Below are 25,612 nucleotides of genomic sequence, written 5' to 3'. Positions count from 1 at the left end.
TGGGGGAAGATCTGGGAACCCTTTTGGGGTTGGCAGAGTGTGAAAATAAAATCTGTATCCCTGGGACACTATGCTGAGGACCCAGCGGTCGTTGGCAACGGAGGCCAAGTTGCTTGCATGGAAGGAGAGTTTTCCTCCTAGGGGTAAAGTGCAGGTGGGCAGAGGGAGGGGGTGGAAGTGTAAAGTCATTGTGAGCTCTTACCATAAGGGAGTGGCTTTGCACTCCCTGGTTTTGAAGAGGAGGAACTCTATTGCTTAGATATCTGCATTCCCCTGGGGCTGTTGTCTGGAGGGCCTACTTCCCCTGGGTCTGAGCTGAGCTGACCTGGGGGGGGGGCAGGAAAGGATCAGTGCTTGGAGGGGCAATGCTTACTGAACCTTGGTGGCTGGAACTATAAGAAGTCTGTTTGCATAGATTTATATTTTTCTTCCATCTTTTTTAGGACCTCTTCTGCCTTGGTGCCAAATAAGTTGTCTTTGTGCAAGGGTGCGTCCAATAATTTGGACTTGACATGGTCTGGCAAGGTCTGTTCCTTAAGCCAAGCATGTCTACTTAGTACAGAACCAGTGCCTGCTGCCCTGCAATATGCTTCTAGGGCATCAAAACCACATTGTAAGGTGTGCTTAGTTACTTAATTTGTAGAATGCATTAAGTCTTGTAACTATTTTCTGCACAAGCAGGGAAAGTAGATATTTTTTTGTTTGAGGAGTTCCATGGTATGTTGCTGATATTTTAGCATATGGAATTGACAATTTAATGCTCTAAGAGCAAAAGTAGCAGAGATGTATTCTTTTTTACCTCATATGTCTAATGATCTGGAATCCCTATCTGAGGGGGTGGGATTCTTAGTTGAAGTTGCTCTGATTCGTTTAGGTCCTTGAGAGAGAACTTTGGGGTCAGCAGTAGGAATTTTGAAAAGAAATTTGACAGAGTCAGCGACTCTATAGTACCTGTCAGGTTTCCTGCAAGCAGGAGGGTGGGTGTCAGGAGTCTGACTGGATTCCATAAAAACATCATCCGCCAACATCCAGGACAGTGGGGAATGGCCAGAAGTTTGTGCTGTGGAAGATCTAAGAATTCCTTGAGTCTCTTTTTTGACTGAGGATAGTCCTGACATTCCCAATGAAAATGCTCCCTTAAAGTATGCAGGGTTTCCCCAAAGGAAAAGTCCTCGGGTGGAGAAGCTGAAAGGATGGATTCCTTTGCATCAGAATCCTCATAAGCAGAGAGGGGTTGCATATCTTCATATTCAGATGCATCAGTGTCATCGGACTCCTGTTCAGATAAAACTACTGGGAACAAGTCTCTATTTTGGAAGGGGTAGCTTGGCTTCCCTGATAAGCATTATAAGGTCTTCCGCCATTTTAAGCATTTGAGACTGAGGCAAGGAAGCAGGGGCCTGAGCTTGGGTTGTCAGAGTTTTGGGTGTGGTTTGTACACTGGGCCTTAGAAACTCGATAGTTTTCGACAGAACTGAAGATGCGAATGACGTCGTTGGTCTGTGGCGAGCATCAGTAGTGCAAAGTACTTCCGGAAGCCGGTGCCTGCTCAGTGGCTCCGGACCCATCCAAAGTAGAGACATCCGCAGGATCCTTAGTCGAATAAGTGGCCGACCGGCACTAGTGTGAACTGCTTCTGCTTCGGGCTCCTCGGCAAGAAAGACTGATGGAATGGTGTCGGCTACCTGTTTTTATACCACTGATGACCTGAAGTCAGTCCTGGAGTGACAGCAACCGACGCAGAAATAATAAGCCTCTGGTATTAGGGCCGACTGAGGGCTACCTTGGCAGGGATAAAAATGTAATGACTGCAACAGGGAAACACGAAGAACATCTAATGTTAAATAGCAACTTACTGATACGCACAAAGTAAGTCTAAGTGGTAAATCATGCAGTGTGTTATTACACTCCTGTAACATGAAGCATTCTTGTGCCTTAAGTATGGACTGGTACCCCACTGCAATGGTTTAACAAAATACAAAACATACACTAAATATATATATATATATATATATATATATATATATATATATATATATATATATATATTTGTGTGTGTGTGTTAGACTATATACTTGTACATGTGTCAACATTTTCACATTTAATTTTTTGAAGCACTTAGGCAGTGCCAGCCATATTAATGTTCTACAACTAACTAATGTAGTACATAATACAAATCCTCTCTCTTACTATTACTTCACATAATGATACACAGTACAAATTGTACATACCAATGCAAGGCTTAACATGCTGAAAACATGCCTTTGTTAGATCACCTAATAAGGCAAATGAACTCTGTCGCACCTCTGGCATCTTATCCTGCAAAAGAAATTATCTACTTTTATAACATTCTTTTTAATTACTTTTTGTAAAATAGAGTAGTTCTGTTTTTTTTTTTCTGTACCTGCATACATTGATACATTAAAGTAAGGATATTGCTTCGTGCAACCAGTTGTTCAATGCTCCCTCCAAGCCCCTCAGCTAGCCCACTAAGTAAATCGAGAGCCACAATCATGAAATCCTTGTCAGGAGCTTCATAGTTTTCAGGTTGTGTGCTGTGCAACTACAAAAAAAGAGATACTTAGTTTAAGTTTTAATGTCTGTACTCAATGAACCTTAGCAATATTTTCTGACAAAAACTTTAATACACAATGCAATCTGAAAGAACCACACACACATTTAACAGACTTGAACATTGCAGCATTACTATCATTAGACTTGTGTGAAAATTTAAGAATGCTTAAGCAGGAATAAAGGAGAAATGCAAAGGATTATGTTTACCTCTCTTGTGGGAGGAGAGGAAAGCCTCTGCCCTTCTGAGCTGGGAGTTGCTGATTGAAGGCTTACTGTGCGTGCTTACTTGAACTGTTTTTTTTTCCTGAAATTGTTGCACTTTGTTTGCTGCAGCATATACTAGATTCAGACCTGCTGAATCTAGTTCTGTTTGTATGAAACTTGAGCACTAAATCAGGCCATCTTTTGTTGGAGAGGGTTCCCCTGCACCCTAGTGGCAGGAGTGTGCAGTTAGAACTCACCTGATTGAAGGTTGCAGGAGCAGGGCTCAAGTTTTGAGCTTTTTTATTACTGGGTAATTTGTTTAAATCAGTTTGCTCTAGTTTGCTACATAAGCACCATGTCTGCTCTTGTTCGGGCATCGAGCACTGCCAAGCAGTGGTGGACATCATCGGTGGATATAGACGCTGTGACGTCCCCACTCAGTGCCAGTAATCAAGGAGCTTGAATCATCACCACTGACACTGAAGAGGGGCGTTCACTTGGAACAAAAATGGATACACCTAGTATTTCCAAATGCAGATCTCTGCATTGAGCACAATTTCCCTTACCAGCACAGGGAACACACACAGTCCAGCATCTGGATTTCTCTCTCTGTCTCCCTCCAGGTCCCCTGTAAAACTCCCCCCATTGATACAGATATAGAGTTGAGACCTCAGCAGTGTCCAAGTCAAGTTCTCTACCACACTCTCTGTGAAAACAGTGCTTCCTGCTCCAAGCAGCTAACACACACTCTGAGATCTGCTTTTCACACAACTGGGAAAGGCTGGGAAAGATTTACCAGCTATGCCCCCTTCTGCCCAGACTATAAGGTAGTTACACCACCAACAGACACTCCAAAGCCAGCTACTCTAAGGCTCTTGCAAAAGTATCCAATTATATTAAACTAAATTAATATTAATACATATAGTAATGTTGACCAAACAGCAAGGACTTCAAGAGTGGCCTTAGTGTCGCAGATTAAATGCAAATACTCTCAAAGGTTAAAATATTCTCTAAAGCACCAGCCACAATCAGATATTTAAATACATTTAATAAGAAAAGAACATGAGAATACTAAATATCTATTTACAGTAAACACCAGAATTTCAATCACAGGAAATATTAAAAAGGCACAGATGAACAGATTCACACAGATACAGAAAAGCAGTACTTAACTAATCTCACTATACTTTCCTGACTGATTTAAAGAATTACTATTCCCTGGTTCACTTACTAGAGCAAGGCAATATAAAAGTAGGTGACAGGTCCTTATCTGTCAGGTTCCAAAAACAGACTGTAATGAGACTTCAGTCTCAGCTAGTATTAAAATATAATTTTTACTGATGGATTACAAAATGACATCACATACGTCTGGTCATCTGACTTCTGGTTCCCATGCTACCACCCTTGGCTAGAAGCTGTCAAGATTTAGCACATGTCAATAATACACACACACAGAACCTTGGTAAGATCTGCTGCAGCTCCTGGAAGTCATGAAACAATTTCTAATCTCTACCCTTGCAAAGTATCAATTAGTTCACCCCAAAGACAATGCAGAAAGCTTCCTGGTACAGATGTTTTGTTTCTGGCTGCATTGAGAACTGTAAGGTACAATCATTATGGTCTAAACCAGGTAATTTAACTTTAAACTATTCTCAAAGTTAGGTGGATTGAGATTAACTACTTCCCTTCCAGTATCCTCTGTTAAACCATATACATTTGAACACTTACAATAATACATGTATATTTCTTTTTCTGTCTGGCTGGGCACACTGTTGGTAATTTTTTTACACAACCAGCTTTACAAATACATTTTTCAACACAAGCATCTGTACAAATCAGTTTCATATACAAGTGACATATAATTCTTTACAAAATTCCAGCTAGCTGTGCTGGCATATGTTACATATCTACTCCCCAACTTCTCCTGACATAGCTGGCAATACCGCACATCACCACAGATGCAAACACTTCTGCCTGCAAATTTTCTCTTAGTACTCTGCTGGTGCTCCATCAGTGAGTTTTTGCAACTGTTCCTCACTGACAGGTGATACATTCAGTGAAGCTCCTGAGGTACCAACACAGATCCTACCCACTAGCCCTTCGTATTTTTTGTCCACTTCTCCTGTCCTCTCCATTTTCTGACCACATCACCTTACCTAGCATTATGGATGGACAATTTGCCACAATTTCTCCAGCCAGTCTAGTTGACATGGGCATCCTGAGGCAATGTTGCAACTGCCTCATGTACACTGACAACCCACTTCTTCTAGTCCACACAAATTCATTATGTGAAAGATGCATTTATATAAAGAATCTAGAATCCAGGCTCTCTCACTCACTAGTCAGTTCATCTGATACTAAGTAGGTTTGTCAGCATGCGCACCTCTTGCCCTGCACCTACCAAACCAACAACACATAAACCTACATATGCAGAGGTCCTTACCAGAGGCTTACCTAAACATCAGAGACCTCCTAAACAAACACAAGCAAGATTCACGCAATACATCCTGTACGGAGCACAGTAGAGATAATATATCACACACCAGTGTCTCACCTGTCAAGCCCCTAAGCCATAACACAAAAATAAACATCTTAGTCATAGGTGACTCAGTTGAGACACACAGATATCCCTCTCACCAGGTTAGATAAAAAAAAGTCACTGTCATCTTTCTGCCAGGTGCTAGGGTCTGCCAAATCACATGCACTCAAGTCTCTCAACAACAGGTACTGTTATGACTCTGTCATAGTCCATGTTGGTGTGAAAGACTTGAGCTGTACCTCACTGGACTATATGAAGAGAGACATGACTGAGCTATCTAATTGTGTCTCTCAGGCAGGTATATCCCTAGCTTTAAGGAGCATTTTACCTTTGCCTAGGCTGATACCTCAATACAAACAAAAAATTGTTGACTAACAACTGGCTTAGTTTCTGGTGTCCATTCAAAGGGGATCCAGTATCTGTCAGCCTGAGATGACATGGTCAAGAGAACTCGATGCTTTGCCAGAGACAGTTTTCATCTTTCACCCCTGGGATTTCAGTTACTGGCTAAGGCTCTTGCCACCCCTATAGTGCCTTTTTAGGCAATGTCACAAGAACAAAATTCACAACGCAAACATACCCTCTAAAAACAACCAACCTCAAGGTTATGCTGCTAAACATTAGCACTCTAAACCAGAAACTGCTCTCACTGGAAGCGGTCCTCACCTTTGAGGATGATGACATTTGTGCAGTCACTGAGACCTGGTTTAAGGCTGCGGATGTACTGGAAAATATTAGGGTTCAACATACACCCTAATAATGGGCTACTTCAACTACCCCACCATTAACTGGGAAAGCTCAATGCTTTCTGGAATTCATAAACTCCAATGCCCTAGATCAACCTATCCACACCCCCACCAGGGGCAACAATATCCTAGACCTAGTCATTACCAACATGAGTGACCGGTGTTCCACACCTGAAGTCAACTCCTCGTTGGTCCCATCCGACCATAAGCATATCACCCTTGATATCCACATCCCGCCCCCACCCCCATTAAGGAAACCACAGTAAAAAATTTCTCCAAAGCCAACTTCATGCCTCTTAAGTCAGAAGTGGTGAACTTCATGACACCCATGCAGATGGACAATACAGTTACAACTGCTGAATCCTACACAAATGCACTCTATAAGCACTTACACGAGTGCATGGATCGTGCTATCCCAAACAGAACCAAGATGCTATCCTCCAAAAAAAGGAAGCCAATCTGGTGGTCCCCTGCCATAAACTGTACAACAGAATGAAGAAACTATTGCAAGAGAGAGTAAAATCCCATGAGTGGAGGAGCTCCCTGGTCAGCCTCAGTAAGAAGCTGAGATCCCTTATAAGATCCTCCAAAGCTAGCTACGAAAACAAAATCACAACTAAATCCACAGACAACCACAAAGCATTCTATAACTATGTCAAGAATCTAGATGGCAACACCCAGATCTGCTCTGTGTTACAGCACAAAGGCACGAAAATTACAGAACCAACTGATATTGCCAACATCCTGGCAGATAGGTTCAGTGCTAACTTTACCCCCCTCACACCCCCTTAATGGCCCTTATCTATACAGGAAGAATGCAGAGTCCCTGTAATCACAACTACACAGGTAAAAGCGGCACTCTCTAAAGCCAAAAACACAGCATCCATGGGACCAGACAACATCCCAGGCTGCGTTTTACACAAACTTCAGAAGAACTGGCTCCCCACTTAAGCCTCATGTTCAATAATAGCCTCGCATCAGGCTTTGTCCCCAGTGAATGGCGCACAGCAACAGTTATCTCACTCCACAAAGGGGGAGCCACCACTGATCCCGGGAACTATCGACCTATTAGCCTGACAAGCCTAGTCTGCAAGGCCATGGAACTCGTAAACAAAGACATTGGTAACCTCCAAACTCTGGTTCCCACCCAGTTCGGGTTTGTGAAAGGCAGATCATGCCTCCTGAACCTGATCGACTTCTTTGAGGCAGTCACCAAAGCCGTGGATGACGGTAAGGTGGTTCATACAGCCTATCTTGACCTTGCCAAGGCTTTCGACACCATCTCCCATTCTAAACTTCTCCTCACTGAACAGCAACACCAAATACACCAAAAGCGACGGTTCACTTTACCGTCTCAGCTAGTTTAGAGAAACCAGATGCAGGCTATACTCGAATAAGGCACGACAGTTAAATCCACAATCTTGAAGTTTATTGTGAAAGACCAGAATCAAATAATTTCATGCTAATATACACACTGCTAAGCGCTTTCATTTGCAATACGCAAACTTCTTCAGAACAGCTGTTACATTCAAAACACAGAACATTTAAAATCTTTTTGGCGCCAAAACTTCTTGTATGTTTCATTTAAAGTGCAAGTGCTCCATTATGCATCTATAAAACCGTTTTTAATGTAGCATTGATACTGGTTAATAGGTAGTATTTTGTGAAGTTACACAATTGTATATATTCTTATTGATAGGTTTTAAATTATATTTTAATAGCAAAGTACAATATTTTATATGTCTTACAATATTATTATTATATATTTTTATTGATGAGTTGTATTATAGGTTTGTGTTGTGCATATAGGATATGAATTTTGTCAGTTCATAATTAAATGGAGCACTTGCACTTTAAATGAAACATACAAGACGTTTTGGCGCCAAAAAGATTTTAAATGTTCTGTGTTTTGAATGTAACAGCTGTTCTGAAGAAGTTTGCGTATTGCAAATGAAAGCACTTAACAGCAGTGTGTACATTAGCATGAAATTACTTGATTCTGGTCTTTCACAATAAACTTCAAGATTGTGGATTTAACTGTCGTGCCTTATTCGTGTATAGCCTGCATCTGGTTTCTCTAAACTAGCTGAGACAGTAAAGTGAACCATCCCCCATTCTGGAATTATAGTTAAACTCACTAAACTAGGTATAAATCCCTACGTCACAAGATGGGTTGCCAACTGGCTCACTGACAGAACCCACACTGTAAAAGTTGGAGATTCCAAATCTGACCTCAAAGCAGTGAAAAGTGGAGTACCACTGGGTTCTGTCCTGGGACCTCTCCTGCTTGGTATATACTTCTCTGAAGTACAGGCTAACACAGAAGGCTTCTGGCTAATGAACTTAGATGACTGCACACTAGGAGCCATAGTCAAGTCCCCAAATGATGTGGACATCCTACAGAAGGGCCTCACTGAGACAGATGCCTAGTGTCAGAGCCATGGCCTCAAGCTCAATGTCAAAAAGTGCAGTGTCATTCCCTTTGGTAAAAACTCTGTACCCATAAACTACCACATAGGCAGCAATCCACTTAACACCGAATGTGTGATAAGAGACCTTGGGGACCCAGGTGGGCAGTAGTCTCTCCTTTGATAGTCACATCGCCACAGTAGTCAGGAAGTCCTTCTACGTGGCACACCTCATCATAAAAGGGTTCTCATCCAGAAAAGAGGTCATTGTTCTCCTCTACTCGACACTCAGACTTATTATAGAGTACAATGCCCCTTTTGGAATGTATCTCACAAGACATCTGCAGCAGCTGGAAAGGCCACAGAAGTACCTCACAAAGAGGATTACTGGCCTCAAACAAATGCCCTACACTGACCGCCTCAAAAAACTCCAGCTTTACTCTGTAGCATATCGCCTACTTCGAGGTGATCTCTGCCTAACATATAAAGCTATGTCAAATCCAGAGCTGTTGGATATGCTACACCTAAAGAAATCCCAATCCCTCCAAGCTACACGCTCTAGGGACCTAAACCTTGTCACCACAATAAACAGGACACGCTGGAGGGACAGATTCCTGTCCCAGAGACTTCCTATACTCTGGAACAAGCTACCCATCTATGTCAAGCAAAGTTCTTCATTAGCACTCCAAGAAAAATCTTGATGAGTGGATGGGAAATGGGAAATGCACCTCGGGGATCACTTCTGTCTCTCGGCTCGACAGTGGCACAGGAAAATAACTTTCTTGGGTGGCGTAAGCCATGGAACCTTGTTGATTAGGCTTATGTAAGCCCTTGGGCCGATAGCCTAGTACCTACCTAAGAACCATCCTAGCTATACCAGGTTACATTTCCTTCCACATATTCAGACCACAAACTGAAGGCATGAGAACTAAAGGAGGTGGTGTATCAATAGTCATTAAAGATAAATACACCACTAGACTGGTTAAACAACACGATTCCCTTGAATTACTTCAGGTGCAATTTAATGTAGGTAAGACCCCTCTTCAGGTCATTGCCAGCTAAAGGATACCCTCCATGAATCAAGACATCCACTCAGCCTATTTGGATCTATTATTTTACTTTATTTTTATTTTATTTAAGTTTGATGACCGCAAAAGTCCACTGGGCCAAAAAGAGCCCGTTTTCAGTGGAGGCCCGGGGAGAAAAGCTCCACAATAATTGCAAGTTACATTTCACATGTTACAAAAGGAAATAGTTCATACAGCTAATTAAACATTTACAGATGAGATTCATGACATTTCCAATTGGCTTGTCGCAATGTTACAAAAATGAAAAGGCATAACTCAATACAGAAATTTCAACATTTACATAAAGTGAATATTTTTGTTACAAAATCAATTGTAGGTTTAACATTTCAAAATAAATAGCTACTAGCCATTAGTAGGTTAGGAAAATATTATGCATGGAGAGGTTAATAGCATATTTGAGACTGGAGAGTATAGAACAATAGATAATAGTGAGAAAATTAGTTTTTGGTAGGGGAGGGATTGTTTTGGGTGGGGTGAAGTAATAGTAGAGGTAGTTGGATGAGTCAGTGCAAGGTGGAATGGGGGGGGGGGGTTAAGTTACACGTGAGTCAATCTGTCTACCCGAGTCAATCAAGATACAACCAAACACCCTGGTTTAGGGTGATTTTAATTACCAATCTACTGATGAGGTAAATTATAGGTGTTCTAATTCATTTGCCCAAAGGTTCCTGGACTTCCTTTACTACAATGCCCTAGACCAGTTGGTTGACAAACCCACAAGGGACTCAAACATCCTGGATCTGCTGCCTACCAACATGGGGGACTAATGCACCACCCCCATTGTGTGGCCATCTCTGGTGAGCTCTCATCACAAATCAATCTTCCTAGAAGTAGCTATAACACAAGGCCCTCCCTTAGCAGCAACTAGACTAAAAAACTTCTCCAAGGACAGTTACAACCTCTTTCGTGACAGTATAAATAGCTTTACAGCCCCTCACCCCACTGCTAGAAGAGGCACCTATGCTGAGTTATACACCAATGCTTTATGAGCACCTGTACAATTATAATGACTCTGCTGTACCTGATTGAACCAAAGCAAGATCTTCAAGGAAAAACAAACCTGTCTGATGGACAACTGCCTTTAACAGGCTATACACTAGGAGAAATAAATTGCTGTCTAAGAGCAGGAAGGAACAGTCTCAAAACTGGAAACACGCCCTCCTCAAATTAAACAAGCAAATAAGACTTCTAGTGAAGTCCTCCAAAGCTAACTATGAATTCAAATTAGCTTCCTAAGTAAGGATAATCACAAAGCATTGTTAAGTTACATCTGTACCCTCAAAAGTAAGGCCCTTATTTCCGCTGAACTTGTAGTTAATGGTATTACATATACAGAAAGTACAGTTGTGTACACTTACCATAAATGTAGATGTTCAAGTGTATTCACTGTTGCAGTCATCACCTGTGGGTTATCTCTGCTGTGGTAGCCCTCGTCTGGCTTGAATAGTCAATGTTTTTGTGCGCCGGCTGCTGTCGCCTGTAGTCTGACGTCAGTACTATAAAGCAAGGCAGCTGACATCATTACATAAGTTTTTCTTGCCTAACCCGTTAGAAGCACAGGGCAAAAGAGAGAAGTGGACCTAGTGGCTAACAGCCACCTTGGGAAGCATGTGTCCCCCTAGGGGAAGATGTGAAAAAAGGGGGATGGAGGGAGGGAAACCAAGACTGCAACAGTGAATACACTCAAACATCTACATTTATGGTAAGTGTACACAACTGTACTATGTTCTTCGTGTTTCACCATTGCAGTCATCACCTGTGGGAGGGATTCCCAAAGCTGAGGTAAATGGTGGAAGGATATATAGAGTCCTAGGTATGGGTCAGGAGGCCATGCAGAACTGCAGAGGCAAACCCTGCCCTAACTTCGAAAAAAGAGGTAGATGGTAATGCTTTGTAAAGGTATGGACAGAGGTCCAGGCGGCCACTTCCAATATGTCCCTGGAACTTACTCCTCTGAGGAAGGCAGTGGAAGTGGAGGTTGCCCCAGTGGAGTGGGTATGGACTGACCCTAGGGATGGGTTTCCCATGTAGTTTGTAGCAAAAATGGATACAGTGTATTATCCATTTGGAAATGGTGTGTTTGAAGATGGGCTTCCCCTCTGCCCCTCGGGCAAAGCTTACAAGAAAGCTTGTCAGTTTTTCTGAATGGCTTAGTGCAGCCCATATAGTATCTTAGTTGTCTGTGCACATCTAGTGAGTGTAGAATTCTTTACCCCTTGTTTTGAGGGTGGGGAAAGAAGGTGGGAAGGTGTATGGCATGGTTAAGGGTCACATCAGATACCACCTAGTGCATAAAGGATGGATTTAGTCCTCAGGGTGACTCTGCATGGAAAATTATGAAGGGCTCGACAGCCATGAGAGCTTGAAGTTCTGAGACCCTTCTGGCTGAGGTGATAGTAGGAAGGCAGTCTTCCAGGAGAGGTATTTCAATTCTGAAAAAGTGGCAGGTTCGAAAGGGGGTAAGATTAGTTTCCCTAACACAAAATTCAGGTCCCAGGGTGGACTAGGAGGTCTTCTGAGAGGCTTGATATTAGAAGCCCCTCTGAGAAATTGCTTAATCAAAGGATGAGAGATGAGGGGTGGGGGTCTGAATCAATGTGCAGAGATGGCCGAGGCATGGATTTTAACAGAGAAGGAGAAGCCACTATTGAGCAACTCTGCTAAGTAATCCAGGATGAAAGGGATGGAAGGTTGGGAGGTATTGCCCCCTTTTGATTGTTTCCAGGAGCAGAATCTTTCCCATTTTCTTGCATAAGATTTTCTTGTGCTGGGAATTCTGGCCTCTGTGATGATGTCCAGGACCTGTTTGCTTAACAGTGCCTTGTTAGTTTTTAGTGTATTAGCCAAGCTGAAAGTTTGAAAGTCTGTAGGTCTGGGTGCTGTACCTCCCCCCCCCCCCCCCCCCCGAGTCAAGAGGTTTGACATTAGAGGAAGCAGCTTGGGGGGCTGTAATGTCAGACTGCATAGTAAGGGGTACCAATGCTGTCTGGGCCAATCTGGAGCAATGAGGATGGCCTTTGGTCTCTCCTCTCTTACTTCGATCAGAACCTTGGGAAGAAGGGGCAGAGGAGGGTATACGTACACAAAGAGGGAGCTCCGGGGAAGATTAAGGCATTCACCTTCCATGCTAGAAGGTGATACTCCCTGGTACAAAACTTGTGCAGCTGGTGATTGAGGTGACCCTCTGGGGTCCCCCACTCCTGGGTGATATGCAGAAAGATTTCTCTGTGGAGCTGCCATTTGTGGAGGTCCAGTAAGTTTCTGCTTAGGTGGCCTGCCAGTGTGTTGTTGATCCCTGGTAAGTATTGGGCAATTAGCTGCAGCCTCACAGAGGTGGGTTAATTTGTCTGGTTATAATTTAAATATATATGAAAGAGCTGTACTAGAATGTGGTTTAAAGTTTATCCCAACAGTAATACCTAGGCTTCATGATTTGAAATGTGATGTATTCAAGTTCATCAGAAAATTACAATTGAAGTATATGTTGATAGGTTCACAGATTAGTATTAAGCTAACTGCCCTTACAAGCCCTTTTAAGCCTAGCCAATTATCCCTTGTGAGACTCAAACCCTGCACCTTGTGTTTGTAAAGCAAACACCTTAACCATTAGGCCACCCTAGACATAATTCTCTAGATGTACCGCAGACTTCTGTTGTAGGTGAAGATGCTGCTACAGTCAGTTATAAGAGTTTTTTTCTCTTGCGAGTCTGACGATGTTTTAAATGCGTACTATCTATTTGATACCAGTAAAATAGAGGTAAAAAGCAAATTTATACCTGTATTTAATTGTATGGATATTATACAGTTTCAGAGCATGCTTAACTATTCTACTGAACAACAATTTGTTAATTTAAAAAAAAAATGTATGAATGTCAAGTATACGTTGACTAAAAATGAATGGCAAGCATTGCAGGCATTAGGTAGAAAAGTAGATTTGATTTTTAAGCCTTCAGATAAAGGTAATAAGTAAGTTACTTTACATATATCACAATATTTGGAAATGTGTTATAATCATCTTAATGATGAGACAGTATATGGGAACGTTTATGGTGATATGTATGAGCTGGCTATCTCTGAGTATGAACAACTTTTACACAGAGGCATCAGGTTAGGATATTTGACTGATGAAGATAAAAAAAAAAATTTAGTCATAATAATGCTAGTATGGCATATTTTTATTGTGTACCAAAAATTCATAAAAGTCTTACTAACCCACCAGGTCGCCCTATTGTTTCTGTAAGTAATTATTTTCTGCATAATATGGGAAGTCTTTTACATGAATTAATACTACCCAAGGTATTGTTGTTGCCAACTTATGTGAAGGATGTATCAATTTTTTTGCAGAAAATACAAAATATAGGCTGGAATGACCAAATGTACTGGATTACCCTTGATGTAAAAAGCCTCTACACAAATATTTACCATGAGTTTGGTTTGGAGACAGTGAGGTTTTACTTGGGACAAGGTCCAGCAACAGAATATATAAGTAGAAATGTTATATTTTTGTCTCATAAAGAACTTTTTTGAATTTTAGATAGAGGTGAACTACTTAGAAACAGGGCACAGCTATGGGGGCGGAATTTGCCCCCTCATATGCGAATCTAAGTATGGGTTTGTTTGAACAAGCATATATTAACAAAACTTTATTTTTCCATCAACATGTTAAAAGTTATAGTAGATTTATAGATGACTTGATTTTTCTGTGTGAAGACGGGGAAACAAAAATTGATGACTTTATATCTGAGATGCAAATGAATAGATTTAATCTTAAATTTGAGGGTATACAAATTGGTAAAAAGGTATCATTTTTTGATGTGGAAGTAGATGTATCAAAAGGATACTTACATACTAGGATACATAGAAAATTTGAGGATCAAGTCAAGTATCTCAGGGTTACTAGTTGCCACCCCCCTCATACTATAGAAGCTCTTCCAATTGGGGAGTTTTATAAGGTTACAGAGATTATGTAATGATATACAAGAATTACAACATGAGGCACAAAAAATGTATAATATGTTCTACTCTAGGGGGTATATCCACCAAGTAATAGATAGAGCCTATTATAAAATGAATCAAACTGATATACAGGTATATAAAGGAAATAGAGAAATGAGAAATTATGGTAGTAATATGATAATAAATAATTCAGAAATTTATTTTATCATGCTATATAGTGTTTTTAGTGGTAAGGTGGTGTGAAATGTTCAAATATTTTAGGAATTTCCTAAAAAAATCTAAGTAAGCAAAAAATTGGCTACCAAAAAATTTAAAAAATTTCATATAAAGTAGGTAGAAGTATTAAAAGTTTTACAGTTAAAGGTAGGTTAGTTAAATTAGAATCTACACTTTATGATACACATAAGAAATATGGAACTGAAGTCTGTGATAAATGTAAAGCATGTATGCATATAGTTACAGGCTTTGATAGTATAAATGGGAGAAAATTTGATAATAAAAGAACTTTTAGATGAGATACAGATGGCAATGTTTATGTAGTTAAATGCCCCTGTAATAAATTTTACACAGGTGAAACAGAACTTTTAAAGTTAGATTATTGGAACACATTAGGGATATTGAAAATGTCAAGATGTCTAGTTCAGTGGCAGAGCATTTTTATTATGCACATCAGAGTCAGTCAAGGGGATTAGTAGGTACAATTTTAGAAAAAGTGGTAGATAATTATTTCTATAAGAATATTAAAAATGTTTTATTGTATAAGGAAGCAATTTATATTTTAAAGTTTGATACTTTGGCACCACAAGGAATTAATGTAGATTTAACTGGAGAGTTTTACTTTAAACAATTTTTTTATGTAACTGAATAATGAGAATATTGGTTAATAGGATTAATGAATGCATTATAAATCTGGAGTGTGATGGATGTTTAGTATTTCTCCTGTAAAGGCATAAGCCGAGATGTCAGAGGAACAATAAACGCAGTTTTGCACTTTGGACACTAGTTTGTGGTTTGCTACAGACTCATGGCTAACCTGCACAGGGGGTAAGATTGGGTGCCCCCCTGTTTGTTGATGTACCACATTACTGCAGTGGTGTCTGTTTTTATAAGGAGGACCCCTGGGCTGAGATCAAGTTGGAAGAAAGTCAGAGCAACTTGTACTGCCATAATTTCTTTTTGGTTGATGTGCAAGTGAAATTGCTGGGCATTCCAAAGGGCCTGGGTACACCTGCCTGCTAGATGAGCTCCCCAAGCTATGTCTGAGGCGTCGGTGGTGGCTGTCTGGCCGGAAGGGCAGAGGATGAGGGGAAGACCCTTGTTCATGGCACAGGCCTCTCCCCACCACAGAAATTCGTGCCTTATGCAACGGATCAGTGGGAGAGTAGTCTCTAGAGACTGAGAGTGCTGACACCAAAGATTCTTTAAGTACCACTGAAGCTTTCTCATGTGAAGCCTGGTTAGGGGGATGAGAAGGATGCAAGATGCCATGTATCCCAGGGCTTGCAGGAACTTCCTCGCAGTGAGGTGACTTGTGGAAGCCAGCTGGTTGAAGTAGAGGCAGGAAACTCTGTTTTTCTAGGGATAGGAAGGCCATTTGGGTAGCTGTGTCTACCACAGTTCCCAGGAAAACAATTTTCCTGGTGGGGTTTTGCTTTGATTTTTTTTTCTCCTTGATTGTGAACCCTAGGGAAGCTATACGTTTTTTGACAAAGAGAAGATCCGGGAGTAACTTTTCTTTGCTGTTCGCCTGAATGAGGCAGTCGCCCAGGTAAGGGTAAATCTGTATACTTCTTTGTCTGCAGAATGCTATAGCCGGGGCCAAGCATTTGGTGAAAACTCTGGGAGCAGGTGATAAGCCAAAGGGCAGTGCAAAGAACTGAAAGTGGTGACTGCCTGCTCTGAAGCACAGGAATTTTCTACACGATTCCCAGATGGTGATGTGGAGGTAGGAATCTTTTAGGTCTAGTGTCACCAGCCAGACATTTGGTGTGAGCATAGGCAGGAGCTGCTGCAAGGTTAGCATTCTGAATCTGAAGACCGCCAAGGAGGTGTTCAGTTTGGATAGATCCAGTAAGGGGCGCCAAGTGCCCTCTTTTCCGGGAACAAGAAATAGTATGGAGTAAAAACCTTTTCCTGTTTGATCTGGAGGGACAGGTTCCACTGCCCTCTGGGAAATTAGGGAATTTATCTGTTTTAATGCCGCTGCCCACTGGTTTGGGGGAGGTCTGGGTACCCTCTTAAAAATGGGAGTTCGTTGAAGGAGAATCTATCCCTGAGAAATGATTTTTAATACCCATTGGTCCGTGGTTAGAGAGACCCAAATGCCCTTAAAGAGGGTGAGCTTACCTCCTAGTTTTAGGTGAGTGAGAGGGCAGAGGGGGGAGGGACAGTTATTGTGAATGCTTACCATAGAAGCTTGGCTTAGAACTCCCAGCCTTAGAAGCACAGGTGGTCCATTGTTTGCTTCTTTGCTGTCCTGTCCCTGTGAGGCTTACTTTGGCCCTGGCTGCTGGTTGCAGGGAAGGCCCAGTGCTTAAAGGGAAAGTTCCTGCTGAATCAGGGCGGTTGAACTTGAAATAAATCTTTTACTGTCTGCATAGATTTTGCTTTGTCTTCCATCTTTTTAAGTACCTGTTCTGCTTTTTCCCCAAACAGACGTTCCTTGTCCAGGGGTGCATCAATAAGTTTAGAACTGACATGATCAGGGAGAGGTTTTTCCTTCAGCCATGCATGTCTTCTAATAACAGATCCTGTCACTGCTGCCCTGCTAGAGGCTTCTAGAATGTCATATTCACATTGTAATGAGTGCTTGGCTACTTGACAAGCAGAGTGTAGTAACTCTGCCAGCTCTTTAGAGTTGGCACCGTCAGGAGAGGTAGCAATCTTCTGTTTTAATTGTTGCAAAGTGTGTTGTTGATATTTCATCATATGGGACTGACAATTGAGTGCTCTGATAGCTAAGGTTGTAGAGGTGTATACTTTCTTACCCCAACCATCCAGAGCTCTGAAGTCTTTGTCAGAAGGAAGAGAATTTTTGGCAGAAAGTACAGTTTTGTACCTACCATAAATGTAGATGTTCGAGGATTCCATTGCTGCAGTCCTGACTATTGGGTATAGTCCGCGTCCAGTCGGCCCGAATACCAGAGTATAAGGCTGACGTCGGTCATGGCGCCTTAGACTGACGTCAGTACGTCAGGGTACTAATGCGCATGACCGACGTCATATCCTCAGTCTTTTCTTGCCCCAGATGTCAGAAGAGCCTAAAAAGACAAGTCCCAAAAAACCTGCACCAAAAACATGTACAATATATACAACAATATATACAAAAATATAAGCATGTAAACTCACCTACACAACCACCCCTAAATACATACGGGAAGGAGGGAGGGTAAATTGGACTGCAGCAATGGAATCCTCGAACATCTACATTTATGGTAGGTACAAAACTGTACTATGTTCTTCGTCTTCCATTGCTGCAGTCCTGACTATTGGGTAGAATCCCAAAGCAGAGGTAAGGGAGGCTGGCAAATTATAAAGAAGTAGGAGCTGACAACATGCCTTGCAAAACAGCTGTGGCAAAACCAGCCCTAGACTTAGAGTAGATAGGAAGGTGATAATGCTTAGAGAAAGTATGCACTGAACTCCAAGTAGCTGCTTCCAAAATATCCTTAGTTGCCACCCCCCTTAGAAATGCTGTTGAAGTGGCAGTAGCCCTAGTGGAATGAGGCCTAATCCCAGCTGGAATCTCCTTGCCATGATGGGAATAACAAAATGCAATGCAAAAGCCAATCCACCTAGAAATAGTTTGTTTTGACACAGGCTTGCCCTGTGAACTCAAAGCAAAAGAAACAAACAACTGCTGAGACTGTCTAAAATCCTTAGTCCTGCTTAAATAATATCGCAATTGCCTGTGTACATCTAAAGTGTGCAAAATCTTTTCCCCTGTATTTTGGGGGTCTGCATAAAAAGTAGGCAAATGAATAGTTTGGTTTAAAGCCACACTAGAAACCACCTTAGGCATAAAGGAAGGATTAGTACGTAATGATACCCTATCCTTATGGAAAATCAAAAAGGGCTCTACTGCCATAAGGGCCTGCAACTCAGACACCCTTCTTGCAGAAGTAATAGCCAACAGAAAAGCAGTCTTCCATGACAAGTATTTCAATTCAGCAGTAGCCGCAGGCTCAAAAGGTTGTAGAGTAAGTTTTTCCAACACAAAATTGAGATCCCAAGCAGGAGTAGGAGCTCTACGTGGGGTCTTATATTCTTTGCCCCCTAAGAAACTGCTTGAACAAAGGATCACGAAAACAATGGTGGGTCACAATCATAGTGAGCTGAAATTGCTGCAGCATGAATCTTAATGGAAGAGAAGGACAAACCTTTGTCCAATAACTCAGTAAGATATTGAAGAGCCACACTCAAATTAGGCTCAGAAATCTCCAAATTCTTTGCTGTACTCCAAAATAAAAATCTCTTCCATTTTTCTCATTACACCTTCCTTGTACTAGGTCTTCTAGCTTCCATAATCACATTTAAAACTTGTTGAGGAAGTTGAGACCTGCTGTGTTTCAACAGAGAATATGCCAGGCTGTTAGATGAAGAGAGTGAAGCTTGACATTGAGCAGATGACCGTCCTTCTGGGATAACAGATGAGGAATCAGAGGTAAAGGCCATGGAGGCTTCTTTACCAGACTGCGTAGTAGTGGGTACCAGTGTTGCCGAGGCCAATCTGGAGCTATCAAAATCATCCTTGGCCTGTCTTGTCTGACCTTTAATAGTACCTTTGGAAGAAGAGGTAGAGGTGGAAAGGCATACACATGAAGGTTTTTCAACTGAAAGACAGAGCATCCACTTTCCAAGCTGTGTGATGAAACCCCTTTGTGCAATACTTTGGCAGCTGGTGGTTTAGTGGAGAAGCGAACAGATCTATGTCTGGAGTTCCCCATGACACTGTCAATTTCTGAAATACATGAAGATCCAGTTTCCACTCGTGGGGATCCATGATTTGTCTGCTTAACACATCTGCTAAGGAGTTCTGTGCTCCTGGCAGAAACCTTGCCTGAAGAGTTAATTGCAAGCTTAGCAGTCTCCCATAAAATCATTGCTTGCCTGCATAGAGGATAAGAATGTGTTCCCCTTGCTTGTTGATGTACCACATGACAGTTGTGTTGTCTGTTAGAATCAACACCTGCCCTGGAAGAAGTAACTCCTTGAAAGCCATTAATGCAAACTGGACTGCTAACATCTCCTTCAAGTTGATATGCAGATGCTGTAGTCTGGCAGGCCACTTGTCTTGTATCCACTTTCCATTTAGATGAGCTCCCCAAGCAATGTCCGAGGCATCTGTCGTTAAAATCTGACTCGCCTCTGGCCGGGTCACAGAGAGTCCCTTGTTTAGGTGACATTCCTGAGCCCACCACAAGAATTCTTTTTGAAGGCAAGGTATTATTTGAATGACAGTGTCCAAATCCTGGCAGTGCTGTGTCCATATATTTTTGAGATACCATTGCAGCTTCCTCATATGCAGTTTGGCATTGGGAAGCACCAGAATACAAGATGCCATGAACCCTAATGCTTGAAGGACTGTCCTTGCAGTCAGCACGGACTGATGAGATAGTTGATGGAAGTAAAGTGACAGACTCTTTTGTTTGTCCGGGGTTAAAAAGGCCATCTGGGCTGCTGTATTCAGTCTCACACCCAGAAAGCACATGTCTTGAGAGGGTACTAGACTGGACTTTATTTCGTTCACAGAATACCCTAGGCATCTTAGCACTGCTATAACATATTCTAGATGCTGTAGAAGGTCTTCCTTTTCTTGAGCCAGAATCAGGCAGTCGTCCAAGTAAGGATAGATTTGAATTCCTTGAAGCCTGAAATAAGCTATCACTGGAGCCAGAACCTTTGTGAATACTCTGGGCAGTAGATAAGCCAAAGGGCAATGCAGAGAACTGATAATGAGAATTTCCAGTTGAAACGCAGATACTTCCTGCAACTTAGCCTTATAGGCACATGAAGGTAAGCTTCCTTGAGATCTAAAGTTACCATCCAGTGATCTTTGCCCAGCAGAGGTAAAAGTTGTTGTAACGTCAACATCTTGAACTTGGGAATGTCCAGATAAGTGTTGAGGAGGGATAAATCCAAAATTGGTCTCCACGTGTTCCCCTTCTTTGGTACTAGGAACAGGCGAGAATAAAATCCTAGGCCCCTTTCTGATACAGGGACTGGCTGAATGGCCCCATCTGGAGTAACTGAGAAACTTGCTTGTGAGCCTCTTTTCTTTGTGGAAGAGGAACATCTGGCATGCCTTTGAAAGGGGGCATTGTGTGGAAATAAAATCTGTAACCGTGATGAATGATATCCAACACCCATCTGTCTTGAGTAATTAAATCCCAATTTTCTTTGAAAAGAGACAGTCTTCCTGCCAAAGGAGCTGCCAGACGAGAATCCACTGGCAGCTGAAAAGGCAGGTCATTGGGTCTGTTTACGAAAGGACTGACCCCTGCCCTCACCAGAAGTCTGAGCAGGTGAACTCCTGATCTAGGCCTAAAAGAACCTTGAGCCCTGCCCCTACCACGTCTAGACCTACCCCTAGACTGGGAATCATAAGCAGGATATGTCCACCCCTTAGCAGGCCAATTTCTACTAAACTTCGGAGGCTGCACCTGCAAAAAATCTTTAACAGTTTGCATAGACTTAGCTTTGTCCTCCATTTTCTTTAAAACTGCTTCCACAGGCGATCCAAACAACACATCAGACTGTAAAGGAGCATCCAAAATCCTTGTCTTAACATGCTCAGCCAAATTCTGATCCTTCAACCAGGCATGCCTGCGAAGAACAGAACTAGTAGCAGCCACCCTCGAGGAGGCCTGTACAGCATCAAAACCACACTGCAAAGAATGCTTACCCACTTGTTCAGACACATGAACCAAAACCAGCAACTCTTTACACTCAATACCTTCCGCCAAAGCATCCACCTTAGATTTCAATTGTGAAAGGAGATAATTTTGATATTTTAGCATGTGAAACTGACAATTCAACGCCCTCATGGCTAGAGTGGAAGAAGTATACACTTTCTTTCCCCACCTATCCAAAGCCCTTGCCTCTTTATCAGAGGGTACAGGATTTTTAACCACAGAAGCTTTAACACCTTTAGGCCCCTGAGAAACAGTTTCTGGGTCCGCCCTAGGACTCTTAAACAAATACTTATGAGCTTGGGCACCCTATAATACCTATCAGGCTTAACAGGAGCAGGAGGCAAGGAGTCAGGGTTCAGGAAGCCTCTGCAAAAACATCCTCCACCACATTCAACACAGGAGGAATAGCTAAGGGCCTATGCTGGGGTAAAACAAAAATTCCCTAAGCCTTTTCCTGGAATCAGAGTAATCCTGGCCTTCCCATTTAAAGTGCTCCCTCATGGAATGCAGAGTCTCTGAAAATGAGAAATCCTCAGGAGGAGAAGCTGTAGGAGTGGAATCATCCACATCAGAATCAGAATAAGTAGGATACTCTTGTAAGTCTTCCGCAGAAGAGTCTGAAGCCTGTGAACACTGTTCAAAACTATCAAACTCCTGTTCCACCCTAGGCCTCTTATCAGGCGGGGGCATAGAACCTCTAATCATAGTAATCAAATCTTCTGCCATTTTAAGCATATGTTTCTTAGGTACAGAGCCGAAATGCTAGGAGAAGCCCCCACAGAAGCTGAACTTGGCCTACCTCTAAAAGAAGCTTTGGCAACCGAAGGAGAGGCCCTAACTACCTTGGGAAGAGAGGGAAGAACAGTTACCTGAGAAGCCCCCTCAGTCTGGCCTACCTCCTGAGAAGGCACATCCTGTAACAGTAAAGTTTCTGCCTGAGACTCCATGGAAACTCCTGGCAAAACCTCTGGCTCCACTGAGCCTTCTAAAGAACCGACGTCCAGGACTGTCGGTTCATCAACCCTAGGCTTCACTGTTTTGTCCTTGCGCTTCTTGGATGAAGCGGGCGTCGGAGCATCCGACGGCATGTTATAATTGCAACGCTTCCCAAACACTAACCTGGCACAATCTAGCCTCCTCTTAATAGTGCGTTTGTTAAATCTAGCACAAGAACGGCAACCAACAACGTCGTGCTCAGGCCCTAAACAAGGTATACACAATGTATGATAATCCCTATGCGGTATCTGCTTCCCACAAGAAATACAGTTATTCACTTTTTCTGTCATCCGGTTAAATACTGAGGCAAGAAAAAACTAAAATGTTCCCCAACGGGGTACTTAGCCAACTCTGTTTCGGTCTGAAACTCCGGTCTCGGAAATATCTCAGAACGCCAACCTGCACTCGCAAAACTGCTTCTGCATCGGACCATGCGGCAAAAAAGACTGAGGATATGACGTCGGTCATGCGCATTAGTACCCTGACGTACTGACGTCAGTCTAAGGCGCCATGACCGACGTCAGCCTTATACTCTGGTATTCGGGCCGACTGGACGCGGACTATACCCAATAGTCAGGACTGCAGCAAATGGAAGACGAAGAACATCTAGTCTTCGCTCCTTTGGGTCCTTGTGTAATGACCTCAGGGTCTGCAGCAGGGTTCCTGTACAGGTATTTGTGAGAATCTGGTACTCTGTAGTACCCATCAGGTTTAGCTGGAGCAGGAGGCAGGGCATCATGGGGCTAAACTGGATTCAAGGAAAACATCATCCACCACTTCTAGAATAGGTGAGATGGCCAGGGGTCTGTGCTGGGGCAGGTCCAGAAACTCTCAAAGTCGTTTCTATAACTGTGGGTAGTCTTGAGATTTCCATTGAAAATATTCCCTGAGGGAGTGAAGGGTTTCCAAGAAGAAGAGGCCCTCTGGAGGGGAGGCAGGGGGGATGGATTCCTCTGCATCTGAATCCTCAAACAGTTAAGGGCTGCTGTTCCTCTTCAAAGGCAGAATAATCAGATTCCTCAGACTCTTGGTCTGTCATAATTTCTGGAGAAGGCACCCTTTTCTTTTTTGGAGTGGGGGCTTGAGCACCTTGGATAAGGGAAATGAGATCCTCTGCCATTTTAAGTATTTGAGCTTGGGGTGGGGGAGCAGTAGCAAGATGGTGTCTAGAAGCAGATGTTCTAGGAGTGTCCTGGCTTTGAGGCCTGAAAGAATCAGTCGGTCTCTGAGAGAAGCGGTAGTTAGAAGAGAAGACATTGTTTTTTGTCTAGAATTGGTAGTGCGAATGGCCTTCTTGGAAGCTGGTGCCTGCGTCGCAGCTCCAGACCCAACTGAGTCAGAGAGAGTCAAAGGAGCTGAAGACGAAGTGGATTTCTGTGGCATACCAGACTCCGAAAGGGTCTCAGCAGAGGCCTCCGTAGAAAGCAAGTTGGGCATCAGGGACTGCGAAAGCGCCTCACTGAATTCCGGTGAACTGACGACTTGCTTAGCGGTAGCATCGTCGGAAGGCTTAGCCTTGTGAGGCCTGTCTCTATCTTTACGTTTTTTCGGAATGTTGGCGGATAGCTGACTGATGGACGCCATATCAGACTTCAAAGACGGAATATGAAAATAATTGTCTACAAAGAGAGCTCTACTGTGAATGGTTCTCGCATTAAAGAAGGCACAGAACCGGCAATGAGAGACATTGTAGTCTGGGCCTAAAGAAGTGATGCAGTAAGAATGAAAGTCTCGGTGTGGGATCTGCTTTCCACAGGCGAGACAATTGTTAACTTTTTCCGACATTGGTTAGAGCAAGAAAAGGGTCCCCAATGGGGTACTTAGCTTTAGAAGTTTACTTATGAAATTTGACTTCTGGTAGCGACTGACCGTCACTCGTGCAAACTGCTTCTGCTATGGGCTCCATGGCAAGAAAGACTGATGTAATGACATCAGCTGCCTTGCTTTATAGTACTGATGACCTGACGTCAGACTACAGCGACAGCAGTCGGCGCACAAAAACACTGACTCTGATATTTGGGCCGGCCGAGGGCTACCACAGCAGGAATAACCCACAGGTGATGACTGCAACAGTAAAACATGAAGAGCATCCTGTGGATACAGCAAACCTGCTGGCTGACAGGTTCAGTCAAAACTTCACTCCTCTGTCCCTGCCACATATACCCAAAAACATCCATAACACCTGTCCCCCACCTCGTATCTCAGAGGAGCAGGTCTTAAATGCCCTCTCCAAGGCCAAAAACACAGCCTCTGTGGGACCAGACAACATCCAGGGTTGTGTTCTACACGGGTTAAAACAGGAATCTGCATTACCATTGGGCAAGCTTTTCAATCACAGCCTAAGCACTGGCTTCATCTCAGCAGAATGGCAAACATCTACCTTCAACTCTTTGCATAAAGGGGTGCATCCACGGATCCCCCTGGGAACTACAGACCTAATAGCCTGACCAGCCTAATCTGCAAAGCCATGGAACGAATCATTACGGATCTTATTAACAAAGAACTAGGAAACCTCCAAATGCTCGACCCCACCCAGTTTGGCTCTGTCAAGGGGAGAGCATGCCTGTTAAACTTGGTGGACTTCTTTAAGACAGTCACCAAAGCTCTAGACGAGGGCAAATCTGTGCATACTGCCTGCCGAGACTTGGCAAAGACCTTTGACACAATCCTCCACTCAGGCATTATTGATAAACTCACACAGCTGGGTATCAACTCATATACTGTTAGGTGGGTTGCAAACTGGCTCACTGAGAACTTGTACGGTCAAAATAGGGGACTCCACCTCCTCCAGCAGACCCATAACCAGTAGTGTTTCACAGGGGTCGATTCTGAAACCCCTAGTGTTCTGAATCAACTTCTCTGAAGTACAAGCTAAAACTAAAAGGACTGAAGCTGACAATTTTTGCTGATAACTGCAAATTGGGAGAGATCATTGAAACCCCTAGCAATATCAACATCCTGCAAAAGGTCTTACGCAGACTAATACCTGGTATAGTCATGAAAAACGCATCACCATCCCCTTCAGTAAGGGTGATGCTCTTGCAAACTACCACATCTATAGCAATACTCTAAGCACAGAATCAGTGGTAAGAGATCTGGGCACACAGATCAACAGCAACCTTAATTTCAATCACCATATCTCCACAGTAATAAGAAGAGCATTTTATATTGCTCATCTCATAAGTAA

General features: G+C 42.7%; 1 protein-coding gene across 1 annotated transcript in view; it reads right to left on the bottom strand.

Moving 5' to 3' along the window:
• TNPO1 (transportin 1) overlaps positions 1–25,612 on the bottom strand; it is a 3,819,238-nt gene that overhangs the window by 1,282,873 nt on the left and 2,510,753 nt on the right. The window contains exons 16-17 of the mRNA XM_044064437.1: positions 2,405–2,563; positions 2,232–2,319 (exon numbers count right to left, since the gene is read on the bottom strand). Of these exons, the coding sequence (XP_043920372.1) occupies positions 2,232–2,319; positions 2,405–2,563 (247 nt within the window). The remainder of the gene's footprint in view (positions 1–2,231; positions 2,320–2,404; positions 2,564–25,612) is intronic.

The sequence above is a fragment of the Protopterus annectens genome, chromosome 2.part2, assembly GCF_019279795.1.
Source record: "Protopterus annectens isolate FY-2018-M chromosome 2.part2, PAN1.0, whole genome shotgun sequence".
Taxonomy (NCBI): domain Eukaryota; kingdom Metazoa; phylum Chordata; order Ceratodontiformes; family Protopteridae; genus Protopterus; species Protopterus annectens.
Note: the sequence above shows the minus strand (reverse complement) of the source record. Positions and strands in the feature narration are given on the sequence as shown.